Genomic DNA, 27,925 nt, shown 5'->3' with positions numbered 1-27,925 from the left:
TTGCTCTCATGGAGATCATCTCCTAGAGAAAGAGTCAGACAATAAGCAGGCAACTTAAAAATAATAATAATAAATAATAATATAATTGCATATAATGGTAAGTAAATAAATGCTATGAAGAAGCGCTGGCAGAAAATGGCTAATGGGAAAATAGTGATTGGGAAAGAGTAGTCTACCTTCGAGGAGATAGGAAAAGCTTTCCTGAAGGGTTAAGATTTATAATGAGCAGTGAATGATAGAGAAGTTTCTATAAAAAGAAATAAAAAAAATGCATTCCAGAAGAAAGAAAATGCAAACATCTGATGAAGGAACACTCTTGGTGTGTTCGAGGAATAGAATCAAGACTGAATTAGGGAACCCTGTGCACTGTAGATAAAAATATAATTGATATAGCCACTATGGAAAATAGTATGGAGATTCCTCAAAAAATTAAAAATAGAACTGCCATATGATCAGCAATTCTACTTCTGGGTATTTATCTGAAGCAAACAGAAACACTGACTTGAAAAAATCTATGCACCCTCATTTTCATTGCAGAATTATTTATAATAGCCAAGACATGGAAACAACCTGTCTACTGATGGATGAATGGATAAAGAAAATGTTATATATATAATTATACATAGAGATATAAAATGGGGAATGGAATATTATTCACCCATAAAAAGGGAAATTTTGCCATTTGCTATAACCTGGATGGACCTTGAGGGCATTATGCTAAGTGAAATAAGTCAGATAAAGATAAATATCTCACTTACATGTGGAATCTTAAAAACAAACAAACAAACAAAAAAAATGAAAACAGACTGCTAGTTGCTAGAGGTGAGGGGTGGGAGTAGGCAAAATGGGTGAAGAAGGTAAAATGTAAAACCTTCCATTTATAAAATAAATAAGTCATGGGGATGTAATGTGTGGCATGGTGACTATAGTTAATATTGGGTTGGTCAAAAAGTTCGTTTGGGGTTTTCTATAACATCTTATGGAAAAACTCGAATGAACTTTTTGGCCAACCCAATAATACTGTGTTGTCTATTATGAAAGTTGATATAAGAGTACATCTTAAAAGTTTTCCTCTCAAAAAAAAAAAAAAATGTAACTATGTATGGTGATGGATGTTAACTAGACTTATTGGGGTGATCATTTCACAATATATACAAATATCAAGTCATTATGTTGTACACCTGAAACAAACATAATGTTATATGTCAATTATATCGCAATTAAAAAAAAAAAAAAGAATCAAGACTAGACTGTCTGGATCACAGAGAGCATGCTAAAAACAGACGTGAAGCGGAGCAGCTGAGGCAGGAAGGAAGTGGACCAGGGAGCATGTGGTAGGCCTGTTAAGCCACTTGATTTCATTCTAAGCATAACTGGAGGTGAACTGGTCAGACTCATGTTTCAGGAAGAACACTCTGTCAACAGGATATACTGTTGTGGGGCAAGAGTCAAAGAAGGGAAACCAGTTAGGAAGCTAATGCTGGAATCTGATTTCGCGCTATAGAAAATCTTATTGCACACTCATGTGTATAAAATTGATGACTAATAAGGACCTGCTGTATAAAAAAATTAATTAAATAAAATTCAAACATTTAAATAAATAAAAGAGTAAAAAAAAAAAGAAGGAAAATCTTATTGCTGCCTCAAAATTCACATAGTCAATTTAGCAACATAGTACTATTCATAAATTCAGTCTTATAAGATTTCCAACAATTACAAAGAATTTTGTTCTGCTGGCAACAAACATAATTTGTTTTTCTTGATATTATTTAACAGTCTCTTCTTTTTTCAAAACTATTTACCTTGTAATATGAAAAATCAGCTTTCAGTTGGTTGCTACAACCTGAAGTCATCTTCCTATCACCTAACAGGTTAAAGGATCTCACTTCCTTAGCAAAAAATATGTTTAAAAAATTTTAGGGACTTCCCTAAAGTGGCGCGGTGGTTAAGAATCTGCCTGCCAATGCAGGGGACACGGGTTCGAGCCCTGGTCTGGGAAGATCCCACATGCCGCGGAGCAACTAGGCCCGTGAGCCACAACTACTGAGCCTGCGCGTCTGGAGCCTGTGCTCCACAACAAGAGAAGCCACTGCAATGAGAAGCCCGTGTACTGCAACGAACAGTAGCCCCCCCCCCCCACAACTAGAGAAAGCCCGCATGCGGAAATGAAGTCCCAATGCAGTCAAAATATAAATAAAGAAAATTAAAAAAAAATTAATATTAGTGAGGCTTCAGACATACTTTCTCTGTGGGATTATTTATTTACTTAATTTTAATCATATTCAATGAATATAACCTAGTACTAAATTAATCTATATCTACCAGTTCCATTCCCCAGAAGCATCTCCTTACATTTATATTTTTTATATGCTTTGCAAAGGAAAAGCATAGAAACACCCTCAAAAAGAAGTTAATAAAGAAAAAACACATATAATTTTAAAATTACAAGTAAAATTTCCATTTGAAATTTTAGAAACAAAATCTGTCAACTCGGTGAGAGTTACTCCTTTTAAGGAAAAAAGTCAGAACATCTGGATTTTGTTGTTTATTAATTTCCCTTACATTCAAGTTTCTGATATTTTTCTACAACTGAAAATTAACAATTTCCAAATCTAATTGAGAATTTTGTAGAGCAAATATCATTGCAATATTGTTGGTGCAGGAGCTAAGAAAGAGGAGGAAGAGGAGGTGAAGTTAGAGAACAGTGGAGCGAGAGGAGAGGAGAGCTTTTAGATAGCAGATCTAAAATTTGAAGTCAAGATGCAATGAATTAATGACAAGTTCAATTCCATCAAGCTTAATAAATAAATTCTAACCTACCATTTCGGCCATTTTGTTTTAGAGTATTTGCAGAGAGCTGGATAGTGCTTCCATGACCCATGTTTTCTGGAAACTTTAGGTCTTCTAAGTTTCCTTCAGTGCTCAGCCTTGCAACTTCCAATTCTATTAATGGCAAAGAGATATCAGCGGTCGTTGAGAAACATGACAAATTTAAGATAATCTCCTAATTATTGAAATATTTCTGAAATCAGAACACTGGAATTAAAGTTCTGTCTGCCATACTTTATAGTACTTCAGTCTTCTATTTAGAAGTTTTTTTAGTGTTCTAATTTTTTTCAAAATAAAGCAAATAAAAGCTATTAAAATCAGGTAGATAAGAATACAAGGATATCAATTACAAAGCCTAGACTTTAAGACTCAAGCTCAAATCCTTACAATTTGTCATTGACTATAAGTTTACTTTCAAAATGTTATCTTTATTTTATGAATTAAGTGAAAATCCTTTTATAATCTAGAGCTGTACTATTATATCAATATTGACTTATCTTTAAATGTAATAAGTTTGAAATAGCTTTATCAAATCTTCTGAAATAAAACTGTCAGCTACATCCTTAGACACATTAAAAATAGATTTACTCTTTATGAGCCAATAACACAATTATCAAAAATTGTTTTATCATCTTCATGCAAATGACTGGCTTCTTTATAGTTTATAATTCAGAGACATTCTTATTATAACTGAAGTGACCCATAAGGATAAAATTTTAAATACTACTGTACATATATAGATACACACATACATAAAAACTGAAAAAAAAATACATGGACCTCATTGTAAGTGATCTCAGGCTAATATATTCAATATTGGAATGTCCTTAGGAGGATACATACATGATTATGAGGATACTTCTAAGCTAATGACAGGTGATACCCTCCTAATTATAGAAAAAGGATAACTTATCTCCACTGAAATAAAGTATCACTCATGATATCTGGTCCGCTATAGATGATACTTTTTTCTTTTCCCTCTTCTGCTGAACAAGATGATAGTTTTTTATAGTTTTTTCTTGTCCCTCTCTGGCCCTTCTGTAGAACAAAGGCCACTTACGAATATTGTCTGTGTTCTCCCTGACGATGTCAGTCTTCAAAAGGTTATCAGCCAGCACAAAAGCACTTTCCTCCACAGTGTCAAGCAACATGGTGGCTGCACGTAGTTGATCACTTGTAGTCAGGTCTCTCCAGGCATTCAAGGCTTGTGGCTGGAGGAGGTTGTTAACTGTCTCGACCATTGCCTACGAAAGGACGAACAGAATGACTGAGGTCTCTAGTGAACCCACAGGGCTGTCAGAAATCCAGGCATACATGTTGCCCAGCAAGTAAGGATCAGCGGTGTGCATGAGTTCAGTATTGTCCCAGCCTCCCCTGTGACATGCTGCAGTGGAAGCATTCATTATTTTGCTCTGTAAAACCCTAGCTGAGACTTTGCAAGGCAACAGGAAAAGCTGCTTTTGTTCTGAAGGACAACAAATAGATCCATGGTTACTTCTTCAAATCAATAGCAAAGGCTTCAATAAGACTATAATTACATAGTTAAATTATTTGGTTGGTGAACTGTTGGCAAGTAATTTAAACTAATACTTTTATCACATCACCACAAAAAAAAATGATTTTCGCTATACATCACCATAGAACTAGATGCTAAACATAACAGAAATCAAAAGGATGACTATAGACAGGACAATACAAGAATCTGTCGCCTATAGGTTGAGGACTCTGGGCAAACCAATTTTTTTCTTAGTCAGCTAGTAAAATGTCAGGATAGGGAAAATATCAAAGCATAATACTCCCAGGGGCTTTGGATGTGTTATGTGTGGAGAGAAACCTTGGAGCTGTTTATTACTAGGGAGGGGAATAAACAGTTGGAACTTGCTACCTATGGCCCTCAGGTGTTTTTCCTTAAAAAAAAAATCAGCAGTAGGTACACTCACACATAGAGATAAGGCACCACGTTTCTCTTTGCTTCATCCAAAAGAATCATCTTTCTAGTTACAATTTATATATTTCCTGTGGTTAGCTCAATACTCCAGGTTACAAGAAAAGACAGTTCTTCCAATAAGGTCTTCTTAAGGTTTCACTCAAACATAGAGAATTGCAAAACAGAAAAATACAACACCGGCAGTTTGAAAGTGATCATCCTTGAACCTGTTGATTATCAAATATGCATCTAATCTGGAAATAAAGTTGAATAAACAGCCAACACAGGCAATTTCCAGGCAGCACATAGGTGTTTAGAAACAGGACTCACAATATTGACACGTTGGCAGAGGGACAGGGAAAGACTGGAGAAATATCCATTACGGCTGCAGTGTTTTCTTCTGGCTGGTGTTTTCATAGTAACTAAGTAACAACTGTTAAAAATTCAGCTTCATAATGAAACACCTTGGCTGCCAATTAACACCAGCTTCAAAAACTAATTTGCCTTTTGATAAAAATTGTTTTTCTTGATATTTTTCCCAGCTATTCCTAGTTCTGGCCAAAAATCAACATCACTGGACTTTTATGTAAAATAGTTCTACTTGCAACTTGAGTATTTTGTATCATTTAAAAAAAAAAAACCTCTCGAGTTTAATGACTGGTCATTTTCACATAGTATGCTTAGCTCTGTCACTTGTTCTGGGTTTAAAGCATGACCTAGAAGCCACACAAAAGCATTTCTGGATCACAACAATCTGATCTGCTTTTCAGGAAGTTCTCTATGGGGTGATGCCAACAGGATATGCCAAAAAAAGGAGGTGCCAGATAGAAATCAAACAAAAAAAAGTTTAGGTATTTTCTGACGCCAAACAGAGGACACTGACCTCTTGAGTGTAAGGAAGTATTCTTTCTGGGATTAGATGATCCTCTGAATTCATTAGAAATGCTCTGAAAACCCCATATGAAACAGAAATTATGCCTGTGCTTTATGGAGCAGCCATTTTAACGTTAGTGAATAATCTTACATTGATTAATTTAAACCTTACCTCAGGGAAAAATTTTTGGGAATAATGCAATGTTTCTGTTCTGCTCTTTATTGCTTTTAATGTTTTAAATTTAAAAAATGCAAAAGGAGGACAGAAAGAAAAGAAAAAAAAAAAGAAGCAACTATGGTCAACTCTGGGAATGTTCTAAATAGAAAACTGTTTACAACAGACTGCTTTAGCTAAAATACTGTCTTTAAATTGACAGCAAATAAATCAAACACACCCCATTATCTTAGTTTTGCAACTGAAAATGTATAAGGTGCAATATTTTTTCATAGTTATACATTTTGTGTACATTTCAACAACTGCATCTTCCCAAATAAAATATAGTCTTTAGAGAAGTTTTCTATTAAAGGCCAAAGGATTTCCAAGTTCATTGCAGAAACGACAGACTTAAAATATGGCCCTAAAACCTGGGTGGGTTAAGACACAAATCTAATATTTATTTATTCTTAAAACAGCACCTGTTATGATTGCCCAAGTATAACTGAAAGGAAATGTCAACACAAGAATTGAGAGAGAGAATTCTCTAGTGCTAAAATCAGTGTGGGATTTGCAACTATATCTGCTGAGTTTGTAACTGGACTCTGCCACTTTACTAGTTGTGTGCTGTTGGGCAAGTTACTTCACTTCTCTGCATTCACCTGTAAATTGGAGTTGATAATATAATCATTTCATAAGGTTGCCTGGCTCATAATAAGTGTTTAGGTGCAATTTTTACTTTCATTTGATATCAAAGTCCAGTGTGGGAAGAAAAGAGGTCTTCACTGAATAAAGCACAAGCCATACCCAATAATTGCAAAATATTCACACTGAAGTGAGATCTGGAAGGAATGCCTCTTCTACAATGTAATCTTCATAAACAGACCTGTTACACAACTTTACTACTGAGGAACGGGAGGAACATGTGTATTAAATAGTTCATAATGTGTGTTCCAGAGGCTTGAACTAACTGACCCGTTTTCTGCTAGTGAGACAGCACAATTAAGTCAATCTTAATAGCTTTATAATTGATACAATTTGTGTAAGCTTTCCAAAGGTTGTTGATGTGTCCCTGTTACCAGTTTAATGAAGGTCAATTAAATAGTCACAACTCTTCCGATGGTAAAAGAATATATTTCGTTTTCCCTAAATATTTTGCATTTATATATTTACCCATAAATGATGACATCTGGTAATTAAGATTTCCGTATTTTTTTTTTCTTTCTTGGTCAAACTACTTATTTGCATTGCTTTCATTAGCTCAACAACATTTCTTTAAAAAACAGGTTGATTTTCATGGTATTTGGTTACAAAGAAATGAGCTTGACTGCACTTAGAACCAAAGTTGAACAGGAAATATACAATGAATTTGATTAAAGTGAGGTGCTGTGGCATTACTTTAATGTCCAACAGCTGTCATTAATTTCTATTTTCTGCTATAATTTTTTTTCTGACCTAAAATTTACATTCTAAAGTTGGAAGGAAATAAGATTGGTTCTGAATTTATCTTAAAATAATTTATATTCTCACCACAATGCCTTGATCCAGAAGGAAAAAACAAACAAACAAACAAACAAAAAACACGTAATGGTTTTGACATGTATAGACTGAAATAATCTAAATTTTGAGAAGTTAATTTAGTCAACAATATCTTTGCCAGAAACTAAATGTTAATTCACTCCATTATCTTTTTTAAAACACTAGAAACTGAATAGGAGATGGACATTGGAAATTTACATTCTGGTTCTGCCACTAAATTTGTGTGTCTTTGAATAAATTGATGTTTTCTAACCAATCAACAACGTGTGAACTACAAAAGAAAATAAAACTCATCGTGTTTCAATTCGAGGGTGGTTAGGGGCATTCTACTATTAGATATTACTCTTCTCATTATGCAGTTTATGGACTGGACTCTAAAGTCACTTTTTTTTTTAAAGTCTTTATTGAATTTGTTACAATATTGCTTCTGTTTTATGTTTTGGTTTTTTGGCCACGAGGCATGTGAGATCTTAGCTCCCTAGCCAAAGGATCGAACCTGCTCCCCCTGCATTGGAAGGAGAAGTCTTAACCACTGGACCACCAGGGAAGTCTCTAAAGTCACTTTTGACTTTATAAAAATCAAATATAAATTAGGAAGTGTTAAAAGTCACTTAGATTCATACCAGGATCATGTACATAACATACCCTTCTGGACATATATTTGCATTACACAATATTATTGAACCTCTTATCATTAAATTCAGATATTAAGCAAATTCATTTGACTAATTTTACTCAGAGCATATAATTATAGTATGTTTGTTAAAAGATGTTATAAACTGTATAATCACACTTTATATATTTCAAAAGGGAGGATGTACTTATTTGTTATAACTACTGTGAAAAATTTTGGAGAAAAACAGCTATATATCCTTCCAATAACAACTTCTATCATTTTTCCAGGAGAATGTGCTTGTGAAATAGTCTAGGATTCCTTGGCAAGAATACATAAAAGGATCCATGGTTGAAGTAAGTCAGAAAGAGAAAAACAAACACCGTATGCTAACACATATATATGGAATCTAAAAAAAAAAAAAAAAATGGTTCTAAAGAACCTAGGGGCAGGACAGGAATAAAGACGCAGACGTAGAGAATGGACTTGAGGACACAGGGAGCAGGAAGGGTAAGCTGGGACGAAGTGAGAGAGTGGCACTGATATATATACACTACCAAATATAAAATAGATAGCTAGTGGGAAGCAGCCACATAGCCCAGGGAGATCAGCTGGGTGCTTTGTGACGACATAGAGAGGAGGGATAGGGAGGGTGGGAGGGAGATGCAAGAGGGAGGGGATATGGGGATATATGTATACGTATAGCTAATTCAGTTTGTTATACAGCAGAAACTAACACACCATTGTAAAGCAATTATACTCCAATAAAGATGTTAAAAAAAAAAAAAGGATCCATGGTGAAAAACAGATCAGTGGCACTTCTTACCGAGGTGAGCTGTAAATCTTAAACTAGGTAAGCAGAACCACCTGGGAAACTTAGTTACCCTTCTTCCTTTGCTTGACACCACTAGAATAAAGATGCAAATAGAATGAATGTCTTGTGAAAAGATAACAACTATACCACCATGGTATTTTTCTGAAGACAAGCTTTTTGATCATGATCTCATTCAGGTTTTAACTCAGGTATCAACTGCTCAGAGAGGTCTTCCACTATCAGCATATCTAGGCAGAGTCTCCCACCCTTAAATCCAAGATCTCTTTTGTTTTCTTTGTATCATGTATCATTATCTAAGATATGTCAGATATTTATTTACCTACAGGACTCTCTCACTCAAGATCTCTCACTCAAGAAAAGGCAAGCTTCATGAGGGTGGTGACTGTGTCGTTTGTAAGTGCCAAAAACTCTGCCTGGCACATAATAAGTGTTCAATAACTCTTTGCTGAATGATTGCCATCCAGTGAAGATTCACACGTGAGTTTTCTCCCTTTTCACACCAGCAGAAAACAAATCTCTGATTTTATAAGAGCAAAGATTATCTAAGCACAAATGAAAAAAACCTATTAGCTAGCCAATGTTATCTGAATCATTATCATTTCAGAGACTCAATGTCACAACGGGCTCCCATTTTAGTACTTATTCACCTCTAATAGAATTATCCATATTTGGGTCTGGCATTCTCACTAGATTATGACGTTCTCAGGGGATACATCATGTTCATTTGTATTTTTCCAGGGTAAATTTTAGTGTCTTGAGACATTTTGGGTATTCAATAAATGCCCATTAAACAAAAATAACCTACTTTTAATATCAAATCATTAATAAAATAGGGAAACTGAAAACATCTTCTTTCAGTTCTATAACTTTTTGTTGTGTCTCCCAAGAAGTCTTCTGAGTGCTCAGATATCAGCATGGTTTGGAAGGAAGGCAGGGTGAATTACAGGGAATTAAGGAGAAAAGCAGAAGCACAGGTTATTGTAGTGAATGCAGATCACTATGCATAATGACAATATATTCTATAAAAAGCTTTCCACAATGTTTTATTTATTTATTTTGGTTTTTTTTGGCTGAGCCACGTGGCCTGTGGGATCTTAGTTCCCTTACCAGGGATTGAACCCACGCCCTCGCAGTGAAAGCGCAGAGTCCTAACCACTGGACCACCAGGGAATTCCCCAAAATGTTTTAAAATGTACCAAAGCTCACTTTCAATGCAACTCAATGAAGTTTTATTAAATATGTATGATATGCAAAGAACTAGGGAAGTCACTGTTGCGTGAGGTTAGGAAAAATAAGGAAAACATGGGATCTGTTCTCAATTTGCCTATACTCCAAAGCAGAAGGTAAGCACGTCACATGGGACAAAAAGTAATGAATTCTTGCTGAGGAGGATCAAGAAAAGATCCCAGAGGTGTTTGGTTTTGAGTGGGACACTGAAAGATGAATAAACTTTAACTATGATGAGGAAATTTGAAGCTAAGGAACATAACAAGCAAGTTGATGATAAAAAAAAAAAAAAAAGAAGGTACCAAGGCAAGAAATTTGTTGGGTTTGGGGTGAGGAGCATGTATGGTGTGTGGAAAGATAGTTTAAAGGATGAGTACAGTGAGAGAAATGGTAAGGAGAAGTCAGATTTTAGAAGATCTGCAGTATGATAGAAGTTTGGGCTTTATTGTGTAGAAAATGTACAGCCATTAAAGATATTTAAGCAAAGGAGTTATAAGTTTAGATCTTAAGTTCTTCAGTTCATTTATTATATTTTTAAGTTCTCTTGTGTTAAAATAAAGCAAAGATTTATATATATGCAGATTATCATTAGGCAGCCCATTAGAAAGTTAAGAGCAAATGTTTCCTACTAGTAGATAAATTTAAATTAATAAATTGCTGACATCCTTTAGAAAAAGTGCCTAGTAACATGAAATTTTAGTTTACTCTTTACTTCCACATCTTTGTTTTTTGATGTGTTCTCCTGAATGCAATATTTCTTTATCAATATATACAGTAATCATGCTGAACACTTATTTTCTCATACTATATTATACATATGGTTATGTTTAAATATATTTCATGTATAAATTTCAGGATATATAGAGAAAGAGAAATAAGTCTTCAGGTCTTCTCTACTCCCATTTCTTGCTTTCTCACTATATATATATATGTATATATGTGTATATATATAGAGAGAGAGAGAGAGAGAGAGAGAGAGAGAGTCTACATTGATTTATAATTAAAAAAATAAAAACAACTTTTCTTTCATTGTTCATTTTTGACTTCTTGATATAAAGTTTATTAGTTGAGAATAAAATAAAATAGAGTAAAAGTTTACAATCATTCCTGAATAAGGCACATTGTACTCCAATTTATGTTTAGACATTGATTCGAATCGAAAATTTAAAGGTCAAATGTTAGAAGTCTTCAAAACAGTTTTAAACTTGCAGGTTTTTTATTAGAAGTCAAGATGAGTGACTGATATTTACACATCTGATCAATAAACCTAAGGTTCTTTTTATAATTACTATCATTTAATATTACTAAGCATATAAAAACCACTAATCTCTGAACTCCCTTGTACATTACAGTGAAGTGTTGGCATTTTCAAGTCTTAAATTAGATTGCATAACACAACTGACCTTAATATAGTAATAAGAACCTTTAGTAGTAGAACAAGGTGAAACTAAAATTTCATAGAAATGACTCTGCCTCTTCAAGAAACCCCTTGTGATTTAAAAATGTATTATTTTTAGCAAACTGTAATTGTATTATTTTTAAAGTCTTAGAGTTAAATGATTGAACACTGTCAAATCTATGTTGTGTTATAGGAATTAAATGGAGCTATAAACTTGACTCAAACATTTTGCTAACTCAACATTCATTCAACAAATATTAACTAAGTACCTTCAATTGGGATACTGCAAGAGGGACAGATATTCTCCCTTCCCTCAAAGTGATAACAATATAGTGAGGCCACTAAATAAAATATGACATGACAAGCATTATAATAGCAGAAACACGGGGTTCAAGCTTTGTATTAGGCTCCATGAAGTAGAATTTCAAGCTTAAATACAACATTGACCAAACAGGCAAGGGGTAAACATGTGTTTATACACACAGAGGTGAAAGAGAACAGGCATCTCAGAGGAACTGAAAAAAAATTCCTTACAGTAGAGCAGAGTGCAAAGGGTTCAGTGACAAGATTAGTAAGTGAAGGCTAGTTTTCAAAGAGGCTTGCAAACCTTGTTAAGATATTTGTAATTCTTCCAAAAGGCACCAAGAAGTCACTGAAAAATTTAAGGTAGGGGAGTGATATAAAATACAATGGTTAATATTCACTGAGTGTGTTCCAGACTGTCATCTAAATGCTTTACGTGCATCAGCTCCTTTAATTTTGAGAATAACCCAACGAGGTAGAAGTAGTTATTATTCTCATCTTGCAGTGAGAAAACTGAGACTCAGAGAAGTTGTTTTTTTTTTTTTTTTTCTTTCTGTCATCCTTATGCAGGGGCCATGCTAATCTTCTCTGTAACGTTCCAATTTTAGTATATGTGCTGTTGAAGCAAGCACGAGACTCAGAGAAGTTAACTTGCTAAAGGCTAATTAGTTAACATAGGGCAGAACCAGGCTTCAAATCCATGCATTCTGCTCTGGGAATGGAGAAAAATAGAGATTCAAAAAATATTTAAAACAATTTGTTGATTAATTAACAGTTGGAAAGGGAAATGAAGTGAAATGCACAGAATTTGGGGGTAGACAATGAGGTGGCACTCACTTAAAATGGGAATAAAGGAAAAGAAGCAAATTTTTGATCATTAAAAGGTAGAGGATGTAAGTACATATTGGGGGAGAGTGTGCAAAACATGATGAATTCAGGTTTGTCTATTTTGAATGCAAAGTACTTGAATTGAATTAAGTTAAAAGGTCTAGAGAAGACTTGTAGGGGAGAAAAGTAACCTTCCACTACCCTCTTAGGTTCGGTGACGAGACCTGAGAATTAAACTGACATAGAGTAACAGGAGAAAAGCACACAAATTTTATTTAATACAAGGGAAACTTCATAGGAAAAATAAAGACCTGAAGAAGTAGTTAGGACTGAGAGTTTACCTGCTTTTTTAACCAGAGAATGACAAATTTGTGATGAAGTGTAAACATAAAGGAAAAGGGATTAAGCTACTAGGGGCAGTAAATTGTGGGAAAGTGATTAGGAAATACATGGGGGAAACCAGTGGAAAATAAGGGTTATTTTCATTTTTGTACATTTTTTTGCTCAGATTCATTTTGGCATTGACTCCCACTCTCTGGTGATAAGAATGTTCTTCTCTTCCTGGCACATGGAAATTTTACAATCTGCTTTTAGATAGAAAAGGGGGGATCAGAAAACCCTTCTTCATCTGCTGTTTCTTAATTGCCTTCAGTTCAAAATAATCAATGTGCCAAAGTGACAGGTTTTGGGGTGGCATATTCTTAACCTCTTCAGTCTGCAGTTTACTAAGATATCTGCTCTTGGCATACGGGTTTAGGCATCATAAATTCAGGAAGCTCATTGAAGCCACTGAGATGTCTGACATTACCCAGATAAACTGAGTAGAAGGAGAAGAACTGATGACTTTATCATTAGAAACACTGATGATAAAGAAGAAAATGTAGAAAGAATAGTCAACAACTGAGATGAAGAAAGAGTAAGTAGCCAGAAGAGTGTGGTATCACAGAAGTCAAGGGAAGATTGTGTCCATCAATTTCAAAATGAACTCAATCACAAAAGTATCAAAAAAGCCCTTCTTGAAATAATAATAACTCTAGATTTTTTTCTGGGTAACTAGTAAAATGGTTGCAAAATAAAGAGTAAAGCTATGGAGAAGCTGCTTTTGAAGGATAATCAGTTCAATTTGAAGTATCTTTACTTTGAAGTAGGACATTTATTCATTCAATAAGTATTTCTTGAGCATTTAATATGTCCCAATACTGTTCTAGACTCTTGAGATACATCTTAAACAAAGCAGAAAAGGGGAAAAAATCCTAGAACTAAACGTTCTGGCAAGGAAAGTAAACTTAAAATCAGATAGATTTATCTATCTATTTATCTATCTATCTATCTATCTATCTATCTATCTATCTATCTATCTATCATCTAACTATCTAGTAAAATAAAAGTAAAATATACATGATAGGGGGATCTAGAGTTAGGGGTAGGGTTGGGGACAGGTTAGCTTGTGATTTTACCTAGGATGGTCCAGTGGGCCTCCTTGAAAGTGTAACAATTTAAAAAAGACAAAGTTGCTGAGAGAGTTACCCATGCAGATATTTGGAGGAGATATTCCAATCAGGGGAACAAACAGAATAAAAGTCCACAAGTGGAAACATTCTCTGCATGTTCCAAAACCTTAAGGAGGCCCATGTTTGGAGTTTTTTACAGAAAACAGGAGGGGTGGGACTGAACCACATCAATTGAGTAGGCAAACACTGCACAAAAACGTAGTTTTCAGGTGAAGATTGGGAATTCAGTTATAAATGGAGGTGTCAGAAAAAAAAATGTGAAGATGTTGAGAAGTTAGCTTGAAATGAATTTTGGAGTTCAGGGAAGTGGTCTGTGCTGCAGATAACATTTGTGAGACTTAGGCACATAGGTGGTATTTAAATCAATGAGCTCACCAAGGGAGTGTGGGGACAAAGAGAAAACAAGAATAGACTGAGCTAGGAGGCACTCCAACCCAAGGGTTTGGGAGAAAAGGAACCAGCAAAGGAGACTGGAAAGAAGCATCAAGAGGAGGAAAACCAAGAGAATGAGCTGTCCTGATGAGAATGTATCAAGGAAAAGGGAGTGGGGAGTGATCAACTGTGTTGGATATTTCTGATTGGTTAAGTATGATGGATTGACAACTGACTACTGAGTTTAGCAGCATGAAATCCTTAATGACCTCAGCAAGTGTAGTTGCAATAAGGTAGTGAGGGCAAAAGCCTGATGAGGTGAAATCAAGAGAGAATACGAGGAGAGAGATTGGTGATAGTGAGTGTAGACAAGTGTTTTGAGAATTTCTACTGCAGTGGAAATACCAGCAAGCAATAGGAAACATTAGCTGGAAGCCTCAATTAAAAGGTAAATATTTAGAAGTCACTTTTTGTGTGCTAAGTAGAATTTAAATGGTATCGGGGATATAGAAATAAAAGTGGCACTGTTCCTTTCCAAGGAGCTCCGAGATACAAAAGTGAACAGACATTAAAATATAGCTTGATAACATTTAGAGAAGAGCTAACACCCATCCTTCTCAAACTCTTCCAAAAAATTGCAGAGGAAGGAACACTCCCAAACTCATTCTATGAGGCCACCATCACCCTGATATCAAAACCAGACAAAGATACTACAAAAAAAGAAAATTACAGACCAATATCACTGATGAATATAGATGGAAAAATCCTCAACAAAATACTAGCAAACAGAATCCAACAACACATTAAAAAGATCATACACCATGACCAAGTGGGATTTATCCCAGGGATGCAAGGATTCTTCAATATACGCAAATCAATGTGATACACCATATTAATAACTTCAAGAATAAAAACTATATGATCATCTCAATAGATGAAGAAAAAGCTTGTGACAAAATTCGACACCCATTTATGATAAAAACTCTCCAGAAAGTGGGCATAGAGGGAACCTACCTCAACATAATAGAGGCCATATACGACAAACCCACAGCAAACATCATTCTCAATGGTGAAAAACTGAAAGCATTTCCTCTAAGATCAGGAACAAGACAAGGATGTCCACTCTCACCATTATTATTCAACGTAGTTTTGGAATTCCTAGCCACGGCAATCAGAGAAGAAAAAGAAATAAAAGGAATACAAATTGGAAAAGAAGAAGTAAAACTGTCACTGTTTGCAGATGACATGATACTATACATAGAGAATCCTAAAGATGCCACCAGAAAACTACTAGAGCTAATCAATGAATTTGGTAAAGTTGTAGGATACAAAATTAATGCACAGAAATCTCTTGCATTCCTATACACTAATGATGAAAAATTAAGGAAACACTCCCATTTACCATTGCAACAAAAAGAATAAAATACCTAGGAATAAACCTACCTAGGGAGACAAAAGACTTGTATGCAGAAAACTCTAAGACACTGATGAAAGAAATTAAAGATGATACCAACAGATGGAGAGATATACCATGTTCTTGAATTGGAAGAATCAATATTGTGAAAATGACTATACTACCCAAAGCAATCTACAGATTCAATGCAATCCCTATCAAAGGAAACCATAAACAAGACGAAAAGACAACCCTCAAAATGGGAGAAAATATTTGCAAACGAATCAACAGACAAAGGATTAATCTCCAAAATATATAAACGGCTCATGCAGCTCAATATAAAAAAGGAAACAACCTAATCCAAAAATGCGCAGAAGACCTAAATAGACATTTCTCCAAAGAAGACATACAGATGGCCAAGAAGCACATGAAAAGCTGCTCAACATCACTATTAGAGAAATGCAAATCAAAACTACAATGAGGTATCACCTCACACCAGTTAGAATGGGCATCATCAGAAAATCTACAAGCAACAAATGCTGGAGAGGGTGTGGAGAAAAGGGAACCCTCTTGCAGTGTTGGTGGGAATGTAAATTGATACAGCCACTATGGAGAAAAGTATGGAGGTTTCTTAAAAAACTAAAAATAGAATTACCATATGACCCAGCAATCCCATTACTGGGCATATACCCAGAGAAAACCATAATTCAAAAAGACACATGCACCCCAATGTTCATCGCAGCACTATTTACAATAGCCGGTTCATGGAAGCAACCTAAATGCCCATCAACAGACAAATGGATAAAGAAGATATGGTACATATATACAATGCAATATTACTCAGCCATAAAAAGGAACGAAATTGGGTCATTTGTAGATACGTGGATGGATCTAGAGACTATCATACAGAGTGAAGTAAGTCAGAAAGAGAAAAACAAATATCGTATATTAACGCATATATGTGGAACCTAGAAAAATGGTACAGATGAACCGGTTTGCAGGGCAGAAATTGAGAAACAGATGTAGAGAACAAACGTATGGACACCAAGGGGGGAAAGCAGCGGGGTGTGGGGTGGTGTTGTGATGAATTGGGAGATTGTGATTGACATGTATACACTGATGTGTACAAAATGGATGACTAATAAGAACCTGCTGTATAAAAAATAAATTAAATTAAATTAAAAAATATATAGCTTGATAATTGCTGTAATAAGAGGAAAAGTGAGGATGTATAAGAGGTCATTTATCCAGACTAGGTGGGAGAAAGAATGCTTCTTTAGAGTCACTGGCTTATAAAGTAGGTGTTGGCAGGTAAGTCAACGTTACTGAGAAGAAAGGATGGAGAAAGGAGAACAAATATAGACGTAATCCAAGCAGAACATAACTGTGACTAAAAAGGCACAGAGACATGAACTGCAAGTACTTAGGTGGTTTGGGAGTGTAGAATCTAAGAATATGGAAGGGGCCAGGTAAAGGTATGGGAAATCAGGTATGGGAAAAGAGGAGTCAAATTCTCAAACACTGTAGTCCAAAACAGGACATTTTTTCTTTAGTGAAAAAGAGAGTAATGGACAGTCTTTGAGTTGGATCAAGTCTTAATCAGATTTGCATCTTTAAAACATTATTCAGCAGTAGGGAGAATGGAATGACAAAATTTCTAAGTGTTTAAAGTGGTTGATTAAGGTTTTTTGAGAATTACCTACATAAGGGTGATAACTGAAGCAGCAATAATGGATATCAGAGGAAAACTAAATTTGCAACCAAATTAATCTTGCAAAAATCTACTGTCACGACCCTAGTTAAAACTCTTCAATGGCATTCAGAATCTTGACTCCTTCCCATAGCTTTCCTAGCCCTGTATTCTCCTTCAACCCATTGCTTCAGGCATATTAGGCTTCTTTCTATTTCCAGAACTCTCCAACCTCACTTGGCCATGATGGGTGACCTCTGATTCTAGAATGCTTTTTATCCAGATAGGCACATGGCTGATCTCATACTGCCAGGAGTCAGCTGCACTGCCATCTCCCAGATACACACAGTCTAAAGTAACCAAGCAGTTACTTTAACTCATGATTCTGTTTTAATTCTCTGCATAGTACTTCGGCCATTATCTTCTTTTATTATTTTGATTGCTTTACTGTCTATTTCCTTCCCAAACTCCAGTTTGCTAAACTAGGATGTGAGCTCTGCAAGAGTAGTAATCCTGTCTGTCTTTACCTTTGAATCACTGCACCTGGAACAGTGCCTGAAGCACAGGAGCTCAACAAATACTGTCTGAGTGAGTGAATGAATGAATACTTCTATGCTCTTCTTAAAGTATACACACTAATTATTTTAAATGGAAAATGTATTGTCTGACTTTAAAAAGGACAACCTTGCAGGAAAGTCTGAAAAACTGTCACAGCCTAGAGGAGCCTAAGGAGATATGATGTTTAAATGTAATGTGATATCCTGATAGGATCCTGAAACAGAAAAAAGGCATAGTTAAAAACTAAGTGAATCTGAACTATGCATTTTAGTTAATAATAATATATCAATATTGGTTCATTAATTATAATGAATGTACCATACTAATGTAAGGTAGTAATAATAAAGGAAACTGTGTGTAGGAGGGATATATGGTATTGGAACTCGATACTAACTGACCAATTTTCTGTAAGTCTAAAACTTTTCCAATAAATAATCTGTACTAGTTAAAAAAAAAAATTAAAAAGTATACGTTGTGAACAGTTGAAAATACATAAGTATATACATTAAAACTGGAAAGTCTATTTATGGAATAACACCCACCTCTCCCATCCCAAAAAGAATTTCTTTGACAGTTAGTTGTGGACCCCTCCAGACTCGTAAACATTTATACATACATACAAATAGATGTGATCACCATAATAACGTTATTTGTTTGGTTTTGCTTGCTTGCCTTTTTTTTTTTTTTTTACTTGATACTGTATTATACCCATCATTCTAAGTCAATACGAGATCTACTTCATTCTTTCTGTGGCTAAAGATTATTCCATTATTTGGTGTAGCATTTTATTCAACCGGTTTCCTACTGATACAGTTAAGTTTTTTTGTTGATATAAACTGTGATACAAGTGTACTTTGTGATCAACTCTATATGCTTATTCTTTTCAGTGGTGGCATGCTACCACATAATGTGGGTCTGCCACAGCTACTCCCAAAGTCCTAGTTGTAGGTAAAGAGAACAGCACTGTTTTGTGATTGTATGACAAAATTTATAAAGAAACATTATAGAAACATGGATGTGAGTAAAAATAGTCTTCTCTGGTAGGATATTTAAGAGGCTGATAACAGTAAGGAAGGAGATCTGAATGACTGGGGAGAGAGGCAGGGGAGAGGCAGGGTTGCTTGCACCACACAACTCCAAGGGGGCACCACTGAAATAGGTCACAATGTCAGTGGCGTGCCCCAGAGTTAGCAATGCAGCAGCCTCAGTGGGAAGGAGCCATATCTATTATTCTACTTTTTGAATTTTAAACCATATACCTATATTAGCTATTCAGAAATAATCTGAAATAATCTTTTTTTTTCCTTTTAACAAAAATGATTGCTTTCAGGCTATAACTATAAGAGAACAATCAAAAGAACATTTTAATCTATACTTATGGTTTAAAAGTAACCATTGGTATTGTCATAACTCTATGGTAGATTATTACATCAAAACTGGATGAATATATCAATATGTACCATTAAATAAGAAAAAAGTATTTTTGGTTGCATCTAAGAATACTATTTGCCCAATAATTCTCTTGTTTTAGATATAGAATCACTGGACATTAATAGATATAGTTATGCCCAGCTGCAAAAGTATACCTATTAATGAAGCATTTAGCTATGCAAAGCTAAATCCCTTGGGCTATCCCTGAGTAGCCCAAGGGATATGGTCAGAAGTAGGGGAAATGGTCAAATATAGTTGGGTGAGACATTTGGAAAGTTCTAACAGAGATGAATATTTTAGTTACTTGTCCTTATCCTTCTTTCTATGTAAAAATTAGCATGGATGCTAAGTAACCATCTTGTCATTTTGAGGATGGAAACCCATGTGCTAAAGACAATAGAGCAGAAAAGCAGATGAAGTCTTGGTCTCTGATACGGAGTTTTCATGCTAATCCTGAACCGTTTCGGCTGCATTTCCTTTTTACTTAATGAAAATAAAGCCGTAGTTTAAGTTGTCATAGTTAAGTTTCTGCTACTATTGGCTGATAAGGGAAAATATCAGAATTATAACTCTGTTGGGAGCAGTATTAAAAAATCATTTGTTTGGTTCCAAGCCATCAAGGAACTACTCTACTGCAAATGACACCTTAAAACTTCTATTGCTTTCCTGACCTGTACCAGAAATGCTAATGAGAGTTTCAGAAAGTAGGACCTTAAATCTGTAATCCTATTTTAAATGTATTTTTTCCTTCTGGTTAGGTACATGATCAAAATGCTGTTAAAGAAATAGCAAAGTAAATTGATGTGCATTCTCTTGTGTTTGCGTAGAAAGTATATCTATTTATATTCTATGTATTTAAAACTTTTCTGAAAGTAAAGTCATGTTCGGAAAGCAATGATGCATTAGAATGGACTTTAAATAAACAATTTTACAATTAAGTAGTTATCTAGGCTTTGATCAAGAAGTTATAAGAGAGAAGAAAATAAAATTTGGTGAAAGGAAGTGAGAAAATACTTTTGTTTTAAGTGCAAACATTTTATTTAAAAACAAAAGGGCTTTTTTTTTTTCACCCTTATTAGAATTACTTCCTGAAGCATTTACAAGCCACATATATACAAACAGCAGCTGGAACATTTTGTTTACTTATAGGAAATGTGCAAACTGGAAGAGTCAGAAATGACTTTGTAAAGTGGCCATCTCTGCCTGACCTGACACATTAGCCATGGGAATTTTGAGAGAATCCCAAAATGATGTTCTTTGCACGTCAAAGCAGGAACTCCATCATCATCATCTGTCATTGTCCTTTGGAGGTTTTCAAATTATTAGATTTATGAACTGACCTACCTATGCTCTTAAATAATAACCTGAATAATTTACACTGCTTACATTACATACGGTTTTACTATCTTTTGATTCAACAATTGCTTTACAACAGCATTTAGTGACTGCAATTTATAGAAAAGAATTCTTATATCTTCTTTATCTAAAGAAAACTACTTTGCTTTGTAGATGGAAGTTACTTTCTTTGATCTCAAAGTCTTTTAGAAATAGGTTCAGGGCACCAGAAACATGGAGGGTGCAGATTTATATTTTTTCTCTTACTGACTCAAATCAAGTGCAGATTTATCAAGCTGTGAAATATATTAAGTTCACAAGGTTTTAACAAAGGGTTACCAAACCTCAAGAACCTGGTGTGATTCAAACTACTTTCAGATGTCCTTTTAATTATATTAAATGAAAGTTTGGGTTGGCTTTGATGCTTATGGGCAAACATCGAAATCTCCTGAAAGAGCTGCTAAAAGTACTCCCCGTTGCTGCAGTTAATATACTACATTGTATGCACACCACTAGCCAATTTATTCTAGCCACTTTAACAAGGATATCCAGCCTGACAGGCCACACAGAATAGTATCACAAGTCAAGCAAAGCACAAATCATTAGAGGACTCAGAAAGTCGTTTGACATGCACCATGGAGCTCTTTGTCACACAGCCAATTAAGTGACCAAACAAGAAACTTGAAAATACTCATTACTTTCTTCCTAGCAGTATAAATGGAGGTTAGAATCTTTCTTGTCTCATGCATCAAAGGCACACAAGTAAAACTGGCATAATTCAATCTGCACTTTGTCAAAGGTGCAAGTAGCAACTTTGGTTCACAGAAAGTCTGCATTACAGACAAAAAAATGAAAGCAATAGGTAAAAATGTTTATGCAGTACATATAATAATATAGATATCTGGGCTTTGGATTTTTTTTTTTAATAACTACTTTATTTATTTATTTATTTATTTATTTATTTATTTTTGGCTGTGTTGGGTCTTCGTTTCGTGCGAGGGCTTTCTCTAGTTGCGGCAAGCGGGGGCCACTCTTCATCGCGGTGCGCGGGCCTTTCACTATCGCGGCCCCTCCCGTTGCAGGGCACAGGCTCCAGACGCGCAGGCTCAGTAGTTGTGGCTCACGGGCCCAGTTGCTCCGCGGCATGTGGGATCTTCCCAGACCAGGGCTCGAACCCGTGTCCCCTGCATTAGCAGGCAGATTCTCAACCACTGAGCCACCAGGGAAGCCCTGGAATTTTTTAAAATTCATCAGAAGTTGACATTACTTTTATCATTGAAAAGCTGTATCAGCACTTCTGAGCAGATTCAGCAGCACTTGACATCATTTCCTCCTTCATGAAACAAGAACTTGAGTTGACTCCTGGGTGCCATACTCTCCAGGTCCTCCTCCTTCCTTAAGGCTGGTCCTTACTCTCTACTGCTGGTTCCTCTTCCTCTCCCTGACCTCATCATATGACAGTGTCCTGGGGCTCAGCTCTAGATTCTCTTCTCTTTCTACACTCATTTCCTTGATGAATTCATCTAGTACATTGGCTGAAAATGCCACTCTAAGTGAAACATTACTAAATGATTGTGTCTAGCTTGACCTCTCAGGTAAATTTCAAGCTCGTATATCTAACTGCATATTTACCATCAATACTGCATACCTAATAAGAATCTCAAACTTAACATGCCCCTGAGTGAAGTTCTTTTCGTGCTCCTCCCAAATTGGTCACAGATTGACTATCTCAATAAATGGTGACTGCATCTTTCCAGTTGCTCAGTCAAAACACTTTGTGTCATTCCAACTCCTCTCTATCTCTGACACTTCACATACAACCCCTTAGCGAATCCTGTTTGTTCCACTTAAAATAATTCCCAAAGCTGAAGAATTATCTCAGCATCCTGCACTCATATCCAGTTCCAAGTGAATGTTGTTATTGCCCAAATGGTCACCCTGTTTCAGCCCTTACTTTTCCTGCTAGAATCTCTTCTCCACTCTGAAAACACATCACATCATGTCATCCTTCCGCTCAAAACCCTGCAGTGGTTTCCTGCGTGTCTATGAGTAAAAGTTGAAGTCCTTACGATGGTCTATCAGATCTGGGCCCTCGCTGCCCCACAGATTAATGTCCTGCTACCCTCTTCTCTTTCACTCTCCTCCAGTTGCATTCGCTTCCTGGACAACACAGGCATATTTCCACCTCAGAAACTTTGTTTTCTCTGCTGGAATGCTTTTTCCTGCATATCTTCACAGCTCACTCCTTCAGAGTTTTTCTGAAATGTCACCTCAGTGATGCGTTTCTTGCTCTATTTTTCTCCGTAACATTTATCATCATCTCACATACCATATATTTCACATACGTAGCATACTGTTTATATTCTGCTACTGGACATTTCACCCTAGGAGAGAGAGCAGGGATTTTGGCCTGTTATGGGCACTGCTATGTTCCCAGTACTGATAAAATTACTGGGCACATGTGCTGAACTAGTAATTCTTGAATGTTTTTGTTGTTAACTACTATGTGATGTTTTTTACAGTTGAAGATAGAGATTGCTTTTACACTGATGGTACCTAGGATACAGATTTCTAGTGGATAATGAAGGTGAAACAAACAAAATAAATAAATAAAATAAACAAAAAAAGCAAACTATAATTCCAAACTGAAATAAAAAGAGAGCTTATTACAAATACTTGGTAAGATTTAAAGAACACATGGACTATCTGCCTTTGAAAAAAAAGGAAAGAAAAATTTAAGGAAGGATGGGAAGAAGGGAGGAAACCAGGTATGCATGTATATGTGTCTTTTTAAAAAGTTTGCATCTATTTACCAATTTTTTCTGATCAGTTCTCAGCCCGACTATGCAAATAATAGTAGGTTCCAAAGAATGACTCAAAAGATTCACATCAAAAACTGTATGTACTTATATTTCCCATTAAGCAACATCGACTGCAGACTCTAGGGAGTCCATGCCACCTCTGAGATTTGGAGGACAAAAGAAACTGCTGATAAAAATCAAAACATATTTCTTAACTAGGAAAATGTCCTGCTTTTAAAGCAGTAAAAAATGAACGCTAGTAATTTTTAATAGTTCCTGCTAAAGAGAAGAACAATGCTAACAAACATTACTATTTAAAAGATGGGAACTTGGGATTGAAAAATGAGAAAAAAATATAAATATAAGTTCTGGTTACATTTATAGAACATGAAGGCAGTTGTTCTTAAGCTATTTGAGGTCACACTCTACTCTCAGATTCTCATGAAAAACATCGACCTCTCTTTGGAGCCATATAATTTTTTTATTCGTTCATGGATTACCCTCCTAAAACCTCCCCTGCCCCCATTCCACCACTAGAGTTAAGAACTTATGCAATTCACATGTACTTGGATGGTTATAATCAAAAAGAGAAAATAACAGTGCTGCTGTAGATGTGGAGAAATTGGAACCCTCACGTATTGCTGGTGGAAATGTAAAATGGTGTGGTCACTTTGGAAAACAGTTTGACTGTTCCTCCTTTAAAACAGAGTTAGAATATTTTCTACTTGCTTTTTTCTTCTCTCAATATGATAATTTTTAAATCACAGTCTCCTCTGAAAACCAAATGACCTCGAAGTAAATTATGTTTGTATTTGACCTGGCTATAGGAGTACAAAATAATCACCACACAGCCATTTGAGCTCAATCTCAAAAAAAAGGAGAAATTAAAAAAAAATTGTCATACTTTATACCATTCCTGAAATACAGTACCATAAATCAATAAATATAAACCAAATAATGTATCTTGACTTCTAACACCAAATAATGTCAGTTCCGCAATCACATTATTTTGGCGAATGAGAGCATGAGTTTCTGAGTCAGGAAGACCTTACTCTGAATTCAGGAGCCCCTCAATTATTACTGTGTAATTTTGTGAAAGTCATTTAATGCTTCCTGTGCCCCATTTTCTCTACTTTAAGAATAGCAATAACTTATATCATAGGGTTGTTTTGAATATTAAGTAAGAATTTATGCAAAATGCTTTGCACAATGATGGCCACAGTGCCTAATAAACATATTTATTCTTCATAATAAATCACTGTTATTCTTAATCATGGTGTTGAAGAAGCACTGGATGCACATCAGGATAGCAGCATTAGTGCCACTGGTGCTAGTTGTGTGACCTTGGTCCAGTCATTTCATCTCTCCAGATCTCAACTCACTCATCTTCATCTCTAAGGTCCCTCCTGGTAATATTATATCATGGTAGCTACTTAATATGCATATGTAACACAAGCCTTATTTGTTATCTCTGGCATAAAACTTAAAACCCTCTCCTAAACGAAGGTATGTATTATGCCTACAATACAGTAATGCTATTTTTACTATGACATGTCAATATCTATCTTTTGATAGTCAACAAGGATTTTAATGTAATCTAAAATTACAACTAAATAAAGAAAAATAAAATATATTTGACCCAATTTTTTGTTTTTGTTAAAATTCTTGAGACAAAAGAATAATGGGTTTTAGGAGATTCACATATTATGTAAAAAATCAAAGCAACTATCTTTTAATTGTTCACCTACAGATGAGTTATCATAGCTGACGGCTGACAGTCCAGATTTCACTTTTTTTGTGTGTATGTGGAATAAAAAGTGGGAAGCAAGAAATAAAAAATAGATCTAGATAATTCATAAAATAGACACTGTATTTCTAAACAATTAAAAGCTAAATGTGTTTAGATGGTCAAAATCAAACCTAGGAGAATCACTGCTTGTGCCCATGGAAAGGAAATTTTTTTTTTTTTTTAAGAATCTTGTGATAACTAAATAATAATCTTTTTTCAAATTTAATGCATAAAACATTTCAAATGTATTTCATACCTCTTTCATAGGTAGCTCAGAATGTGCTCTGAACAGAGAAATAATAGGGAACATAAGTCTTTAAAATTCAAATAGACTAAAGTTTAAGGTATTATTCACTCTAGAATTTCATAGAATAATGATCTACAATAAAAGGAACAGAAATAATGCTGTGTTATAGTGAGCACAGCATTTCTGCTTCACCAATATTCTGTTTGTATTTGGTCTTATCAGATGTTTAGTCAATAGCTGAAACATTTATTCATAGCCAGTCAATTACAACACCAGGAAATCAGCTACTGAATAAACTGTGCTATTAATTTTCCATCAGAGATTCATGTTTGAATGACCATGCATTTCATAGATTTAAATACTGAAAGGCTAATTACCTCCAAGGCCCCATTAAAGGGATAGCATAGATTGCAATAAAAAACAATCCTAATATTGCTCAAAAATGATCCTCAGCTTTCAATGCTGAAGAGTACTTCAATTTCTCTGTCTATGGCACACACTAAGCAATATATATACATAAACCTCCCCAAGCAATTTCTTTCCCAAAACCTTAGAAAAATAAACATGAACAGCTTCTTATATACAAAGATTCATTAATTTATAAAGTTAAATGCAAATTAAAATCTTTTCTTCCTAATCTCTGTTCAATGTTCAAATTATTATTTTTTTCCTTTTAAATGACTGTCTCATGAAATGCCCTTATTGTGAATAAACTGATACTGTGTATTTTCTGGACTACTAATCTGAGAACCAGCGATCTGGGTCTTGAAGGCATCTCTCTTCATAAATGTAGTTGGCCTTCCCCTTAAAAATGCTATGATATATACACATAGGGAATAAAGTTGACAGTCACACGGTTTCCTATTTTTTTCTTCCTTCTGATAAAGTTAATTTGTATTTTGGGACCCACAATATGGAGGCCGCCCCAGTGGCCTGGTCCACATCACAAATCTAAATCTGCACTTATGGGAAATGACTGTCAAGGAAACCTCACATACACTAATCACAATCCTCCAACTCAGCGTTAGCTAGCTCACCTTACCCTAGAAAACAGGACCTGCTAGCCTTATAAGGAAATCCCCAACCTCCTTGCCAATCGCGCCCTGTTTAGAGTTGTCTCTATAAAACTCACTCTTGTCCAACATCCCTCAGGGAGAATGCACCACTGATGGTGAGGCACTTACTGCCTCAACCCATGGATTGCTTTCCCTTGAATAAAGCACATCAAAGTCATTACTAAATAGCTTTGTCATTTGAATTTGTCATTTGACCTTGCCTGCCTTTGTTCCTCCCTCCTCCCCTCCCCTCCCCTCCCCTCCCCTCCCTCTCCTCCCCTCCCCTCTCCTCCCCTTCCCTTCTCTCCTCTCCTCTTCTCCCCTCCCCTCCCTTCTTTCCCTTATTCTAAAAATAACTATGAAGCTTGCTTCTGGGATTCTTTTTCACAAAGAACTCATAAACAGTAGAAATGTTTTTTATCTTGCTTAGAAACAAATTACAACACGTGAACTGGAGGAAAAATTACACTTACATTCAGATTCATGTGTTTATAATAAGTGGAAGAGTAAGATCGTCACAGCTTGTCTTGATTAATTTGGCACAGAAGCATGATATTCCAAGTATCCTGGAATTGTTGTCTTATTTGATTGAGTGTCATTTCTGGATGACTTGCTACTCAAATATTAGCTAGACCAATATAGGAATGAAATGTTTTCATACCCACCTCTCTGAAGAAATTAGAGATTTATTATATATTACACCCAACTCACCTTTCAGTGATGATCAAAATTCTCACACCCAGAGTTGCACCTCTATGCTAGTCTGTGCTCCTCTTGTATGATAGAGCACTGGCACTGTCAAATTTCTTTTTAGCACATACCCTTTCATATAACTTTCCATTCCCACCCTCCATGCCCTCCCTGAAATTCTTCTAGTTCAACAGGATACATTATCATCTCTCTATCGGATGCCCATACATGCTATCACCAACAGAGACAATTCAACAACTTAACACATTTATAAAAACGCAGAAAGTACCTGGACATAGGCTCTGCAAGAGCGCTCTCTTTTCTGAAGCTGAATCCATTAAGACAGCAGATTAAACACAGAATAGAAAAAACAAGTTAGTGACAGAAGAAAACAAGAAAAATAAAAGAACACATCTACACAAACACCTTATTTTGTTGTGCACTACTTTCAAGAAGAGAATGAAAGCTAAGCAGCAGCAAAATGTCAGCAATGGCTTGAAAAATAGTAACTAACAGCTTTTCAGAA

At 35.4% G+C, this 27,925-nt stretch overlaps 1 protein-coding gene and 1 non-coding gene across 9 annotated transcripts in view; both read right to left on the bottom strand.

The window, feature by feature from the left end:
• ADGRL3 (adhesion G protein-coupled receptor L3) overlaps positions 1–27,925 on the bottom strand; it is an 858,517-nt gene that overhangs the window by 116,771 nt on the left and 713,821 nt on the right. For 7 of the 8 annotated variants that reach the window (XM_061192340.1, XM_061192343.1, XM_061192344.1 and 4 more), the window contains 2 exons: positions 3,890–4,073; positions 2,821–2,943 (listed from right to left, as the gene is read on the bottom strand). In XM_061192340.1, coding sequence (XP_061048323.1) covers positions 2,821–2,943; positions 3,890–4,073 — 307 coding nt within the window. Of the gene's footprint in view, positions 1–2,820; positions 2,944–3,889; positions 4,074–27,688; positions 27,728–27,925 lie in introns of all 8 variants that reach the window. The other variant, XM_061192347.1, reaches the window with a different exon arrangement.
• On the bottom strand, positions 12,224–12,331 carry LOC133092852 (U6 spliceosomal RNA). Its single transcript, XR_009701203.1, has one exon. It is a non-coding gene; the product is annotated as a U6 spliceosomal RNA (small nuclear RNA).

The sequence above is a fragment of the Eubalaena glacialis genome, chromosome 5 (genome assembly GCF_028564815.1).
Source record: "Eubalaena glacialis isolate mEubGla1 chromosome 5, mEubGla1.1.hap2.+ XY, whole genome shotgun sequence".
Classification (NCBI taxonomy): Eukaryota; Metazoa; Chordata; class Mammalia; order Artiodactyla; family Balaenidae; genus Eubalaena; species Eubalaena glacialis.
The sequence above is the reverse complement of the archived record's forward strand: the minus strand, read 5'-3'. Positions and strand labels throughout refer to the sequence as shown.